The sequence below is a fragment of the Sinocyclocheilus anshuiensis genome, unplaced genomic scaffold (genome assembly GCF_001515605.1).
Source record: "Sinocyclocheilus anshuiensis isolate Anshui unplaced genomic scaffold, SAMN03320099.WGS_v1.1 scaffold592, whole genome shotgun sequence".
Lineage (NCBI taxonomy): Eukaryota > Metazoa > Chordata > Actinopteri > Cypriniformes > Cyprinidae > Sinocyclocheilus > Sinocyclocheilus anshuiensis.
In genome coordinates, this window is record NW_015554087.1 from 5,250 (window position 1) to 21,461 (window position 16,212).

General features: G+C 39.5%; 1 protein-coding gene across 1 annotated transcript in view; it reads left to right on the forward strand.

Annotated features, from left to right (window-relative positions):
- The window catches only part of LOC107669243 (galectin-8-like), a 19,960-nt gene extending 4,793 nt beyond the window's left edge, over positions 1-15,167 (forward strand). Inside the window, exons 3-4 of the mRNA XM_016461415.1 lie at positions 10,761-10,906; positions 15,096-15,167. Coding sequence (XP_016316901.1) covers positions 10,761-10,906; positions 15,096-15,129 — 180 coding nt within the window. The 3' untranslated portion in view covers positions 15,130-15,167. The remainder of the gene's footprint in view (positions 1-10,760; positions 10,907-15,095) is intronic.
- Positions 15,168-16,212: the final 1,045 nt, after the last annotated feature.

A 16,212-nucleotide genomic window follows, 5' to 3' on the forward strand; every position in this document is an offset into this window, starting at 1 on the left:
ACGTGATTATTTTTCATGAGTCCAACATCCCGCCGCGCAAGAGATGTGATCAGTAAGGGAAGTTGTCTTTCACTATTGAAATGTTGTTAAATAGAGAAAAACATTTTATATTTAAGTAACTAATAGCATAAAACTTAACCTTGGACCTTATTCTTGAAACACTTTTTCGGATCCTCCGTTGAATTCTGCCGGCCCTAGGTTCACTCCTTTTCCGCCAGTCACCGCTGCCGAGCACCAGGCTTCACCTGGTCACTGCTCTGCTCGACAAGCCACACGCTCTCCACAACACCGAGGTTTAACCTCGCCTCCACCGGCGAGACTTCCAATTTCTTCCCTGATATCCTCGTATCATTTGGCCATGCCAATATATCCTCCGATTGAAAAGTGGACAGTATTTAAACCTGAGGCAAACGCTGATTATTCCGACGAACCATTCTTGTGGAGGATAAACAAAGCGGACCTGTACGATCTATTAGTCACCCTGCAAATTAGCCAACCTCACTCCTAAATCCACTCCAGCCATCAAGGCGGCCAATAGATCGAGCAAAGCCCTGAACTCGCCTCGCGCGACACGACCATCGACAAGACCCGGCTCTCCTCGAGCACTGGATCGCAGCGGCAGGCCTCAAATGAGCCTGGGCCGCACCCCGTTCTCACTGCAGCAAAACCTCACTCGCTTCCCGCTTCGGCTCAACTTTTCATAGTGGCTCTTCCGGCCGCAGTGCCGCATGTAGCCGGGCCTCCAGCTCTCGTAGCAGACGCTAGCGCGAGGCTGCCTCCGCTAGCGGTGCAGGCCATGTTGCAAATAAATTTTTAGGTAAAGTCGCTAAAGGCAGGTCGTTTGTTGCTAAAAGTTGTTAAACGATGTGATGACATAATGGATGTTGATGTCATTTTGTAACCATGACGCAAAACTGCATAGAACACACAATGAAATTACTCAAATTTTCTGTATTAATTTTCACTAGCATTTTACCTGTATTTTTACATTTCACATTGTACTCGGATAGACAGATAAGATGAAAAAGATTGATTTTTGAGAAAATAAGTTCAACGGTGTACCTAAATAATGAACAATTATGGGTCCACCTAGAAACTATTGATATTATTATTGAACAAGTGCAACTAGCACCTCTCTCCAAGTCTCTACCAGCTGATGTGCTGCTTGGCTGGCTAGCCATTTCAGTACTTTCTTCTTTTTGTGTGCACTGTTGCCAACTCTTGCGAGACAAATAAGCAACCGCAGCTTCAAAAACAACCCCAAAACAAGCCCAATATTTTTTTATAATTTATTATCATCAATACCACACATCTCAGGCTTTTCCTCCTGTTACTAATAACCCCCTTTTTCTTTTCAGTGGCCTCCAGTTCCCATAGCAGACACTAGGCCTGAGGCCGATTTAAGCGCGAGGCTGCCTCTGCTGACAATGTCGGCCCATGCTCCTCTCCCTCACAGCTCTCTACTTCATTCAAAATAATGTAATTTTCTGCCAGACCAAGTTCCGGCTCCCCTCGAGCGTCAAGATGCATCAAGCCATCAGCAAGCCTGGGCCGTGCCCCAGACTTGGCCGCTCCTAACACTGCACTGCACTGCTTCCCTCCTCTTCTCAACCAATCACTGCGGCACCTTCAGCTATCTCACCACATGCAACATCGCCCGCTGGCATGGCTTTCCAACCTCCTATACTTCCCACTCCCTTCCTTCTACCTCCGGCGGCAGACGCTAGCGTGAGGCTGCCTCTGCTAGCTGCTCAAGATCAGCCATCTTACTCTTACCCTTCCGCTACTCCTTTTCCCTGTCAATGGCCAGGGGCTAATCCGTGTGTGAGGCTGACTCCGCAAATGGTTATGGCCCCTCCCTAATTTCCTTCTACCTCTTCCTACATACTTCCCCAAGCACCAGGGTCTAATCCATGTGTGAGGCTGTCTCCGCAAATGGTTACGGCCCCTCATTATCTTCCTTCTAACCCTTCTTTCCAATCTAAACCTCGGTACACTTTATTCACAGCAGTCCCACTACCTTACCCCACCGAATGCCACCACTCTGGAACCACCCCCTGTGCCTAATACCATCAAGTCTCAGATTCTCGCAGAAATTCAGAGCGCTGGCTCCGGAGCTCCTCTTCTCAACCAATCACTGCGGCACCTTCAGCTATCTCACCACATGCAACATCGCCCGCTGGCATGGCTTTCCAACCTCCTATACTTCCCACTCCCTTCCTTCTACCTCCGGCGGCAAAACCTCTCCTCGACGCGTCACTCGATTCTACCCTCCAAGCAGTTTCACCCAGAACTATCCATTCATATCTAACAACTTGGAGATGTTTCAAAGCATTTCACCTCTCCTATAACCTTCCATTTCCCAATTTTTCTCTCCTCACAATTACTTCATTTATTTCTTACCTTAATTCCATTAAGAACCCCCAAGCCGGGTCTATTAAAGGTTACTTAAGTGGCATTGAATTTTTTGACAAACTAATCTACGGCTTCCCCTCCCCCAAAATAAATAATTCTCAAACTTCTCTTCTAATCAAAGGAATTCAGCGCTCTCAACCATCAAGCCCGGATTCCAGACAACCTATAACTCTGGACATCCTTAAATCCAAAATCTCCCAAAATCTCCACACAGGGTACCATTCGATCCATACCGCTCGTACCCTCGATGCCATGTTTTTTTATTGTCTTTCTTCGGTTTTCTGAGATGCTCAGAAATTGCAATAACCTCTAAATTCAACCGCAAACTCCATCCGACCATCTCTGATTTATCCATACTTGATAGCGAAACTATCGCTTACTTCATTAAGCAAAGTAAGACAGACCAAGAAAGAAAAGGCCACTATATATACATTTTTAACCTCCCATCTCCAATTCGACCTTATCAGGCTCCCTTTTCTTATTTCCAACTCAGGAACGCTCAATCTAAATCCCAATTCAACCTTATCAGGCTCTCTTTTCTTATTTCCAACTCAGGAATGCTCAATCTAAATCCGCACTGGACCCTTTCTTCGTCGACGACTCTAACCACCCCGTTACATGTTTTTGGTTCCAAAAACACTTAAAACTGATCCTCGCTCAATCAGGCTTTCCCGCAGAAAAATTTTCCAGCCACTCATTTAGCATCGGGGCAGCAACTACAGTAGCTCAAAAAGGCCTCTCACAGAATCAGATGCAGTCCCATGTAGCCCTGATCAGAAAAAAAAATAAAATTTACGTCTCTTTTAAATCACGTTGTTTACTCTGGTAATCGGAGGCTCTCCTTTCCAATACAGTAAGTCACAGCTCCTTTCGGTCGCAGTGAGAGCCATCCAGCTGTCGTTTCGAATTTCATTGCTCTCCCTCCCGGTGCAGCAGAGGCGCAGGCCCCCTTCAGTCGCAGTGAGAGCCCACCATCCGAGGCATCAAACAGTGCATCGTTTTCAGCCGCAAGGGGGACTCTCCCTTCCGGTGCAGCAAGGCCGCAGCTCCCTTCGAACGCAGCGAGAGTCCCTCCATCAGTCGCGTCTCCTTGCTTATTCAGCATCGGACGGGGATCTCCCTCCCATTGCAGCAGAGCCGCTGGCTCCCTTCGGTCACAGTGGGAGCCCTCCATCCGACATGTCAAACCGCGCCTCGTATTCAGCCGCAAGAGGTCCTCTCCCTTCCAGTGCAGCAGAGCCGCAGCTCCCTTCGGATGCAGCGAGAGTCCCTCCATCAGTCGCTTCGAACCTCCTTGCCTATTTTAGCATCGGACGGGGCTCTCCCTTCCGGTGCAGCAGAGCCGCGGCTCCCTTCGGTTGCAGTGAGAGCCCTCCATCCGACGCATCAAAGGACTCTCCCTTCAGGTGCAGCAGAGCCGCAGCTCCTTTCGGACACAGCGAGAGTCCCTCATTTGATATCTGCCACCGTGCTCCTCTTCTAGTGGCATGTAGAGCTCGCCAGTCCGACACTACAAGCCGCAGTTGATATCTGCCATCGTGCTCCTCTTCTAGCGGCATGTAGGGCTCGCCAGTCCGATGCTGCAAGCCGCAGCTACCATCGAGTACTGCACGGGCTCTTGCTCTCTGGCTGCTGTCCCATGCCTTTAAGCTTCTTTTGGGGAGTTCTCTGGGTTCGGGCTATATTCCAGGCTCGGAGCCCTCCCCAAGGGCAGCACGCCAAAATATGCTTACTATTTGCTATCAGATTAGATGTAAGGGTGAACTCGTGAATTATAGAATTTGATTACAAAAAAAACTATTTTGAACATGGTAATGGATTAAAATATAAGTAACAGGCTGGATGTACATTAACCTTACATCTTAACACCTCTTTTTTTTTTACAAAGCAGATCATAGATCATATATTATTAATAAATCATATATAATTAATAAAACCATAATAAATACATTATAGTTTTTATAGCCTACAAAACAGCTTCATAAATAGGAAGATTTCAATACATGAGGATTCTGAATGGAATTTTTTAGCGAGCCATTAAATGACTTAAGGCTCGACTCGGACTCGTGACCAAAGACTCGAGACTTGACTCAGGGTGTATTCACACCTGCCTCGATTGAATCGAACTCAAATTCGTGTTCCCCCCTTGGTGCAGATCTTTTGGGCAGGTGTGAATGCAGCAATCACACTCTGGTGCGGACCAAACAACCGTATCGAGATCCAGCTGAAGAGGTGGTCTCAGTCCGCTTCCTAACGAACTCTGGTACAATTCGTTTAAGGTGTGAATATGACCCAACCTCCATCAGGACCCAATTGCAGAAATCACGCTCAGAAACAGTCAGCTCGTGCATATAGTGCTGTTGTTTGCGTTTCAATAGCTTAAATCACTTTTTTTAAACCACAATGCTTAAAAACGCATGCAAATGATGAGTTTCCGTGATCATGGTGCACAGCAACATGGCATGAGCGCCTTAAATAGGCTAATAAGCTTGCCGCAAAGCCCCAGCAGAAGTTACAATTAATGTGTCGGGGGGAAATAGTAAGGAGATATTTGAATTATTTATTAATAAACTAGCGTTTTCTGAGTCAGTGTCGCAAAGATGAAGTTGACATTCCTGACTCGCCATCTACTCCTTGGACGCGCCTTTAGAAAGAAATGCATCTTTATGGATTACATAATGAAAGAGTTTTTGTTTTAGATATGAATTATTTCGTTTTGTAATCATTTAAAGCTTTCTAATATATTCATCATGTATGTAAGCAAAATATTCGCTGACTTTCGGTTCATTTTTGTGAAGCGCTCCTGTTCAAGACTGAGACGGCAGAAAGCACATCCTATTTGTTTTCTTTATTTTACAAAAGCACAACCTTATCTTGATATTGTGAGTGCACACAAATAAAAGTAGACCCTTTACAGTTCTGAACTATGTATTATTTTTACCTTTATGAGCAAAAATTACGGCAAAATTTAATTTTAATTTGTTTCCACTGATGTCCTGAAGCACGCTTCGGCTTCCACTCTCTGCACAAATGATTGAAAATGCGCCTAATAGTGCACATTTATTTAGGTTAAATGTTTAAACTAACATCGTGATATGCTTTAAGTATTTTATATCTAAAGATTTTATTTTTTCATAATTACAACATTGTATGACATTGTCTCATATGTTGCTCATAAGTTTATTCATATTGCGTTAGCTGATAACACCAAATCAGTAAAAGAATAAAAAATGCACTACGAAAGATCTCCATGATTAGCCTGTTTGTGCACTTCCTGTTTTTTCCTGCTTGAGAATTTCGGTCCAATGTATAGATGACCTTAGCACACGTGTGGTTTTCTTTACAATTTCTGGGTCCCTTGCAAAAAGGGCAGTATGAAAGCGAACCACACCAAACAAAAAAAATCTACATTGTATTTGGTCCGAACCAAAGCAAGTGAACTAGCAGACTTTACTGGTGTGAATACACCCTCAGACTCCAGCGATAAAGACTTCAGACTTGACTCGTACTCCAGGTTAAAGACTTCAGACTTGACTCTGACTCCAAGTTAAATACTTGTGAATATCTCTGGGTTGATCTTCCTTGTCGGTGGTGTGAAACTAAGACTGTTAATTGACTTGGGTGCCACAAATAATGTGATTGATGAAGACACCTGGGAGGACCTCAAACTGAACAAAATCAAATGCAAATCATACATTCCTGAAACTGAGAGAAAGCTCTACTCGTACTCTTCAAAACAACCTCTTGCAGTCAAGGGTGTATTTATATATGATGTGAACATATCTAATAAAACAGAGCAGACTGAATTCATCGTTATAAGAGGGAAAGGAGAACCCCTCTTAGGAAGAGAAACTGCTATTAAGCTGGGAGTGTTAAAATAGGTGCTTGGATTGACACTAAATCCTAAAAAGTGCCAGTTCAACATGAGCAAACTAATATTCATGAGAATTATTTTGTCTCAGAAAGGAATTGCTGTAACAGACTGTGAACGTAGATATTCCTAGACAGAAAAAGAGGCCCTGTCGCTCGTATGGGCATGTGAGAGGTTGCATGCTTACATTTATGGAGGAGAAATCGAGCTGGTCACTGACCAGAAACCAGTCAAAGCCATATACAGTCCCCGCTCAAGACCCTGTGCCCGCATAGAACGGGCTGAGCGAACGTGGATTGACACTAAATCGTAAAAAGTGCCAGTTCAACATGAGCAAACTAATATTCATGGGAATTATTTTGTCTCAGAAAGGAAGTGCTGTATAACAGAGTGTGAACGTAGATATTCCTAGACAGAAAAAGAGGCCCTGTCGCTCGTATGGGCATGTGAGAGGTTGCATGCTTACATTTATGGAGGAGAAATCGAGCTGGTCACTGACCAGAAACCAGTCAAAGCCATATACAGTCCCCGCTCAAGACCCTGTGCCCGCATAGAACGGTGGGTCCTTCAATTACAGCCCTACAATTTCAGAATCGCTTACCTACCTGGTAAGCAGAACATTGCAGACCCTTTGTCAACATTTTTGGGGGAATCGTCAAAGACTGAGAGATGTACATAATTCGGAAGAATATGTCAGGTTTATTGCAGTGAGTGCGAAGCCTAATGCTTTGATTACCAGGGAGGTAGAGGAGGCCTCTGAGAGTGACTCAGAATTGAAAGTACATCTTGCAGTTAATAGCGGACATTTTGAGAACTGCAAAGCTTATGCTCCAATAGCCAATGAACTGTGCTGCATTGGCCATTTGGTCCTTCGCGGAACACGCATAGTGTTACCAAAAGTGTTACAACCCAGGGCACTGGCTCTGGCACATGAAGGACATTTAGGAATTGTGGGCACTAAACAACATCTCCGGTCCAAAGTGTGGTGGCCGGGTATGGATAAATTAAAGATATTTTTAGATAATTAAATTATAATTCAAGCTATCTCTAACTGGTGTTTGACTGGTCAAACATCAAATTAAAGATATCTTCAATTCATCATTTTTTAAAGATATCCAAAATACATTATTAGATATCTGAAAGTAATTTATTACTAGTCAAATTACAAGAGTAGATATCTTGAATTTTATTTTTGACTAAGCAAAACTTAATAAGAGATATATTGAACTGGAATTCTTCCTAAACTCATTTAAAGATATCTGCAATTAAATGTTGGATATCTCAGTCTGATTTTTGAATTGGAAGATCTTTCTTTGGAGATATCTGCATTTAGCTTTGTGACTAGGCCCTACCTTGGAAACGGTTGTCTTCCGCCATTGATGTTCCTGCATCTTTGGTTAATTTTAAACTGCCTTATACCCAAGTAATTAAAAATAAAAATGTAGCTGGTGCACATGTTAAAGTGACACAAGGCTTGCAGAGAACACTCAATCTACACACAATATAATAATATCATCAGTACATGTTAACACCAGTTAAACTTTTATTACCTTGTAACATTAATCTTTTTAAGACCAGCCTTCACCTTTTTTTGTCTGGGTCTGTCTTGATTCTGAAGCATTATACTTGTCCATCACTCGTTTAATTTTTTACTATTTTTCATGTTTTTGGTGTACACTTCCACTGTTCTTCACATTTCTTTTCCAAATATATAACAAATAAATTCAGACGAGCAGTTTGCGGTTTTCTTTATTGAACATTACACTCTAGTTTAGACAAACTAATCAAGCCTCTATTTTGCGGCATGATTTAAATTCACACAGCGCTACATACATGCATGTGGGAGACCTTTTACCATATGAATGTATCCAGATATTATTTTATAACCCCTGAAGTAATTCATCCAGTAGCTTTTCTCTCCGTGACAACAAAAGCAGACTACTTTTGTTAGCAGTAAGCGCTAAGCATTGGTGTGGGAGACAGGGTTGCCAGGTTTTTGCAACAAAACCCACCCAATTGCCTCTCATAAATAGCCCAAAACTAGCCCAATCGCGTTTCGAGTGGAGGTCCTCCGGTAAAAATCGCGTTCGGGGGTAAAATACATGTTTTTTGGCAGGGTCTTCCTGGTACAATTCGCATTCCAGTGTTTAAGATATTCCACGATTTAAGATATCTATGACGTCATTACAGATATCTCAAATGGAGTTTTGACTAGTCATAAAGTATTAAGAGATATCTCAAATCAGATTTCTTACTAGTCCAATTATAATTGCAGATATCTTTAATTACTACTCTGACTAGTCAAATTATAATTATGACTTGTTGAAATACAATTGTAATTATCCAAAATATATTTATTGATAATCAAACCAAAATTTTATATGCTAAAACAGCTTGCGATAGAAGGTTGCATATCTCGGGCTGCCACGTCATCAAACGTCGCTGAAGGCCATCTCAATCGGAAAGATCCTTGGAAGGCAGCCTTCATTTCGTGTGCTTTATTCAGCTGAATATGAAGGATGCATGGGATATATCCTCTGCGACCTTCAATCACCCACAATCCTTTCTACACATTCCATTTCATGAAAATAAACTGACGAAAAATGAGTCAGTACTGAGCTTGTCTGTATTTATTATAAAATGAAAGACAAATAATGTTTTCTGACATAAAAGCATAGATGTTATCTTTTGTTTTGGTGTAAATTACACACTAAATGCTGAATTGCAATAATGTAAGCCACTGGGAGACTGTAGACAGCTGTGATTCATTGTATTGCATTAATAGAAAGGCAAATAATATAAAGATTTGTAATACGAAGTATAAAATATGTGACGTAGCCACGCGCACTTACTAGACCGTCTCATAGCGTTTATTAGCGTTTATTATTCAAGCCCTTTTATAAGGAAATTGGATTTGTAGAGAAAGCAACAACAAAATGTTTGACGGGAAAGGATTTTCGTAAACAACGGATCTGTTTTTTGATGTGTTGCTGCATGGTGTTGGTAGTATCCAACTATGCATCACTTAACATTATATCACGTGGAGTTTCATCACCTGATGTACGGTTCGAATTAACAGAACAAAGCAAGCTGTATTTTTGTGGATACGGACATTATGTTTTATTTTTTAAGTTTGGACAAAACTCGTGGGGTCAATATAACAAAAAACCCCATACCAAACAAGGCATTGATATTAGTAACCACAAGTGCAAGGGTTATAAATTGCACACTTTATTTATTTTATTGTTGTTAGCGGGCGACATACACTTGAACCCTGGACCTATTGTGGACAATAACACAAGGGATATGACTTTGACGACGTTTTCAACTGTATCTACCAGGATGATCTTTTTATCTCAGGTGCGGGGGATCTCACTGGGATGGCTCCGGAGGCGAGTGCTGGTGATAATGAGGGCCTTGATCCGCATGGTTTGCTTTGGGAGAGTATAGAGGAGATGCGGAGTGTGGAAGCTGAACAGTAGCGCTCTTGGGCTACTGCATGACAGATGGAGGCGCCGGTGCGATCATTTGCTCTTAAAATACTTCGTTATTTTTGGTCATACAGATAAGAGTAATGCATCTTTTGTATCTGTATAGAGTCTACGTTTATTCGTGTGCACTCAGAATAACAACGAAACGTTGCACTTTTGTTAAATAATGAAAGCAAACAGGATGCGCTTTCTGCCGTCTCGGACTCTGTGAACTTGAGCGCGTCACTTCGAAACTCCATGTATGCTTGCCATGTATGCTTGCCATGTAATGGAGTCCAGAGTACAGTGGCAACAGTGTGGGGTGGAGTGCCCTCTGGTGAGTGTCCAGGGCACTCCAGCTGGTGATAGTGACAACTATTTTACAGATGTCCTTACAGATGTTTCTGGGTCTGGGAACATTTCAGTTGCATTGCTCTCTGTGGAGGGTCAGAGAGCTCTCGGATTTCATAAAAAAATATCTTAATTTGTGTTCTGAAGATGAACAAAGATCTTACAGGTTTAGAATCGCATGAGGGTGAGTAATTAATGACAGAATTTTCATTTTTGGGTGAACTAATCCTTAAAGGTTTGCAAGAACAAACCCACAATTCAAAGAAAAGTGCCATTGAAGATTTCAAGCTGATGTTCTGTTTTTGTTAAACAACATCAGACATGTTCTGGCAAGCTGGCATGTTCAAGCAAATTTAGGACAGTTCTATGTTGTTTCTAATATGTTTACCACATTAATATGATTCTAGCATGTTTTAACATGTTGACATGTTGTTAGCATGTTTTACCATGTTACTAATACTGCCATTTATATAAAGCTAAATAAGTTTCAGTTTTGATAACTGTATTTTGTAAGAAAAAAGGTAGCGAAGTACTTCTTTTTCTGGATTCTGTCAGATAGTTACTGTAAGTTACTTTATTTGTCTTGGGCAAGCATGGTATATTTCTAAAACTGGAAAACATTAACTTTTTTTTTTTTTGCTTCTTCTTGTCAGATGATCATCCTATGTCAGCTTCCTCAGTTTAGGATAGGAGTAAATGGATCCCACCTGCTGGATTATAGGCACAGAGTGCAGGACTTGAGCTCCATTGATCAGCTTGAAATTCTGGGTGACGTGGAACTGCAAAATGTTCAGTTGTGGTGAGATGGAAAGCAACATCAGGATCTTTAGATTTTTCCTCACTTCTCTTTCCAGTGTTCTTCACCATGCATGATTTTAAAGAACATATGGTTCTGTTATGATGTCTCAAGACAATAAATTGAAGTATGACACAGTGACTATGTTAAATTGGACATCAGTAATCTAATTATTTACCTTATTCTAAATAAGACAATATTATGATAATGGTGTTTACATGAGTGGCTTTTAGAATATTCCTTTCATGATCCCGTTTTACATGCTATAGTAAATAGATTGATTAATGGCACACATCATTAAGTCCCCACGCGACGCCATCTGATGTCCCCTCCAGAATTTCACATATAAACATAGTTTGTCTTCGTTATGGTGCCATATACAGTTTTGGGTGTTTTATTTTTAATTTTACAGAAGCTTCAAGTGCAGTTAATTTATTTGTCATGCTATATGTGCAAACAGACGATGGCATTGTTGAAGCCATGCTCTTTTGTTTGCTGTCAAACGGTTGACCACTACATGTCTATACTGCACTTCAATAATGCGACTAAAATAGGAATACTCCACATCTCAATTCGATTTGTGTTTACTTCGAGTATGACTTTAGCCGGATTAAGATAATCAAAAATCTCTGTTTACATGGTAGATTCTTAATCAGAGTATTGTCTTAATCGTGTTAAAATCGGAATATTGTTGTCCATGTAAACATACTCAGTGACAAATGCAAGTAAACTATGTAAGTTGTTAACTGTTTTTACCATCAGCCATCACTTAACATGAAGGGCTTATTTCGTTGAGAACCCACTTTTTTCTAATCCAAGTGTATCCTCTTAATGCAAAGAAAACAAGGATGACAGCTGAAAGCATTACATCAGAAGTTATTAATTTAAAAACATTTATTTGCTTGCTTGCTCTATCATTATCCAGTTATTAAGTATACTGTGACCCGTGACTGTGACCTTGAATTTTTCTTAATTTAGGTCAATTAACTTTAAATCCTCAATAATAACAGCATGATCATCTATAGGCATCACTTGGCTGTAATATGATTACTCTGATTACAGATTTCCCTAGATATCTGTGACAAGGACATGTTGGTAAAATGTTTGGAAAAATTGATGAGTACAGTGGATCATGCCAATCCTTTAACTTTAATTGTCTTATCCTTTTTTGCAATTACATTTACCCAGCTGGTTCTAAAATAATTTTTAGTGGATATTCTAAATGAAGTCAAGTTCATAGGTGTAGTTCATCACATTAGTAAATTACTTATCTTTAGTAAATGTATGACAAAAAAGTATCCAAATATTTCCATTGGATTTGGAGTTTTTATTTTGTTTAGTTTATCTATTGTTTTACCATTTAAAATCTAACAGGCGCCTTTGTGAAATGTTTGGATTGAAAAGTGTAATGAAATGACATTCATGCAATAAATGTGGCTTAAATTCTACCAAATATTTATTGTATGATTCTTGTATGATTGTATGATTATTGTATGATTTCTGGGTGCACAAAGCAGCACTATTGAGTAACAAAGCTGTATATACTTTACAAAATGACTGCTTTAAACACACTCAAAAAAGTGTTTCGGTCTAAATTTACATTTTATGTAATTCAATTGCATAACAATTTTCCATCCATTTAGATTACGTAGTTTTAACATAAAGTAATAAACTTAATGTGATTCATATGCGTCAGTCATATGTGAATGAAACAGATAAGTTTTATGTAATAGTTCACAGCAAAGTCACCACACTGCTCAGTGTTCATGTGTTTCCACACTACAGAGTGTTAAAGTCGCATTGAAGCAGTGTTAGGGTGTACTCAAACTAGACGTTATGAACCGTGCCCGAGCGCGTTTGACCCCCAAAGCCCGGTTCGTTTGGCTAGTGTGAGCGCTCTGCTTCAGTTGGGCTCGGGCGCGGTACGCATGCAGTGTGAGCACTAACTGTGCCGGAGCACGGAACAGATACTATTTTGTGTGCACTACTGTCATCATTACGACCGCAAACATATTCTATTACTACTACTACACTACACTTTTCAATTAATTTAATTTAATCAAGTATATTTAGGTTTATAATGGCTCGGGTTCTCACCTTATTGATCAACAGGAAATGTAGTTTGCGAATAAAGGGATATTCGCGCTTGGGCTCGGTTCAAAGCAACCGTGCCTAGTACACCTTTAGAGTTAAGGAGATAATTATGTGATGATTGACCATTAATGATGAACATCTGCTGTTAACAGAATCACAGAAGGAAAGAGAAACACAAGAACTACAACTGACTTCAGCCACAGATGAAGATTAAATCAACTGAAATAAAAGAAGACATTAAATCTCTCGAGATCTCAGCAGAAGAGGATTAAACACACAACAACAACCCCAGCTTCACTCATTACTAACCAGACTGACTTTATTTCTGTCAGACTTGTAGAGAAGCTCTTATTGAGAATTAACAGAGGTTTAGATGTTTTGTTTAGTTTGAAATCACCATCAAGGAGATCAGTGTTTTCTTTTGTTGGGTTCTTGACCCTTAACATTTTCACATGAGTTTTTTCTCTGATTGCTAAGACTGTATAAAACACATTTAGTATGATCAGAAAAGCCCAGAGAAACTTGTGACTGTGGTGCGATGATGAAGTCACCATATACATAGCCATGTAGCATAAACTGTAATTATATGGCTGTTCTGTTATTAAATTTGTATTACTCATTTTAGTATTTTCGTAATTCTATAGCACGAGATCCAGCAGTGTTGTGTCAATGAGATAACATGAAGAATTTTACCAACACTTTATGCACAGGAAGTTTCTATCTACAGCATCAGCATACAACATACACACAGACATCAAGAATCAGTGTATGAATCTCAACAATGGTGACAAACAATAAAATATTCAGATAAAACTCTGAACATCACAAAACAAGCTACTAAAAGTCAACAAAAACAGCAAAAGTAAAAGCAAATAGTATGAATAAAAGAAAATAATCAGACAATTCAGATGCATTGTTTATTCATGCTGCAATGCATGCTGGGATACATGGGTGCGTCTTGTACTATGCTGGTACCCAGCATGCATTGCAACATGAAGCATTTTGTTGACTTTCACCATTGTTGAGATTCATATACTGATTCTTGATGTCTGTGGTCCTTGTATTGTTGCAGAAAAAACTGCAAAACTTCTTGTGCACAAAGTCTTTTGTAAATGCTTCGTGTTATCTGATTTTTACAACATGGCTTGATCTGAAGCTATAAATAATAAATTATGCTAAAGCAATACAACATACATATAATCAGAAATTTGACTTCAAATAAGATGGATCATCTGCAAACAACATTTTTTGTTATTGGTGTTGTTGGTTTTGCTGGCTAAGCTAAATGTGTTTTATAAACACACCGTCTTAACAATCAGAGAAAAAACTAATGTGAAAATGTCAAGGGTCAAGAACCCAACAAAAGAAAACACTGATCTCCTTGATGGTGATTTTAAATGAAACAAAACATCTAAACCTCTGTTAATTCTCAATAAGAGCTTCTCTAGAAGTCTGACAGAAATAAAGTCAGTCTGGTTAGTAATGAGTGAAGCTGGAGTTGTTGTAATATTAATAATAATAATAATTGTGTGTTTAATCCTCTTCTGCTGAGATCTTGAGAGATTTAAAGTATTTTATTTCATTTGATTTCATCTTCATTTGTGGCTGAAGTCAGTTGTAGTTCTTGTGTTTCTCTTTCCTTCGGTGATTCTGTTAACAGCAGGTGTTCATCATTAATGGTCAATCATCACATAATTATCTCCTTAACTCACTGCTTCAATGCTACTTTAACTCTGTAGTGTGGAAACACATGAACACTGAGCAGTTGGGGACTTTGCTGTGAACTATTACATAAATCTTACCTGTTTCATTCACATATGACTGACGCATATGAATCACATTAAGTTTATTAATTTGTTTATGTTAAAACTATGTAATCTAAAAGGATGGAAAATTGTTATGCAATTGAATTACATAAAATGTAAATTTAGACCGAAACATTTTTTTAAGTGTAGGCCTATTGCACAAATTGCATGTGAGATTATTTTCATGTGAGATGATAAATATTCAAGACAGCTATAGTTGTTATTAGCAATGCATTAAATATTTGTTATGATACAAGATTTATTGGAATTTTTTATTTATTTTTTGGTTATAGGAACCAGAAACCTATAGTAATCAGAAGAACTTGACTGACATCAACAAGCGAAACAGCAGGAAGTTCTCCTTAGTAAGAAATCATTCCTGTAACACAAATAGTAGCATGACACTAGCAATTCAATGGTCAGGGGTTTGTTTTGCCAGGGAATCTATGGACTGTTAAAATATATACCTTAAATGCAATGAATGTTGCTGCCAAATACGTAAATGTAAAGCCAGAAGGCTCATCAAGCAGCCGGCGCAACCTACAGTAGGAACTAAAGAAAATTATTTCAAAGAACAAATCACTAGTTGACAACAGTTGCAATGATTTGATATTTTGTTGGATTGTGCAAGACAAAATAACAAGTTTTATGGTAACTAAAGACATTTGATCATTTTCAGCATAGACGTTAAGTGTGATGAATGTGAAAGCCCCCTAAAATATTTCTGATACTTTTGCTGTAATAATACAGCTGCTCAATTTTACACTTTATTTACAGAAAGTAGGAGCAGCAATGTATTAAAATAATTAAGTATCATAATTAAAAATAGTTAAAATGATTAAATTCCATAATTACAGTAGTTAATTTTTTGTATTTTTCTACAACTCACATAGACAAGCTCAGCACTTTAGCTGCATTCACGTCATGTCACATTTATCGTTATTACAAGATTCCGACTTGTAAAAAGCATTCATGTCCTCATCCACGTCCTTTTTCCGAGGCTTCTGCACAGCTCATGTCTGATCGCTTCTTAAGGCTGGCCACACACTAGACGATTTTAAAGGGGTCATATGATGAGATTTAAATTTTTCCTTTCTCTTTGGAGTGTTACAAGCTCTTGGTGCATAAAGAAGATCTGTAAAGTTGCAAAGACTAAAGTCTCAAATCCAAAGAGATATTCTTTATAAAAGTTAAGAGTCAGCCACACCTACCTAAAATGGCTCGTTCTAACACGCCCCCACATATCTACGTCGCTATGTGGGAAGATTTGCATAACGCCGCCCAAATGTTCACGCAAAGAAAGAAGGCGTGACTTTTATTCTCGCTGTAGTTTTGTTGTTTCCGCCGCCATGTCGTGAAGACACGGTGTGCTTCGTTGTGAAAGCGAAACTACTTTGTTTGTTCTTCCAA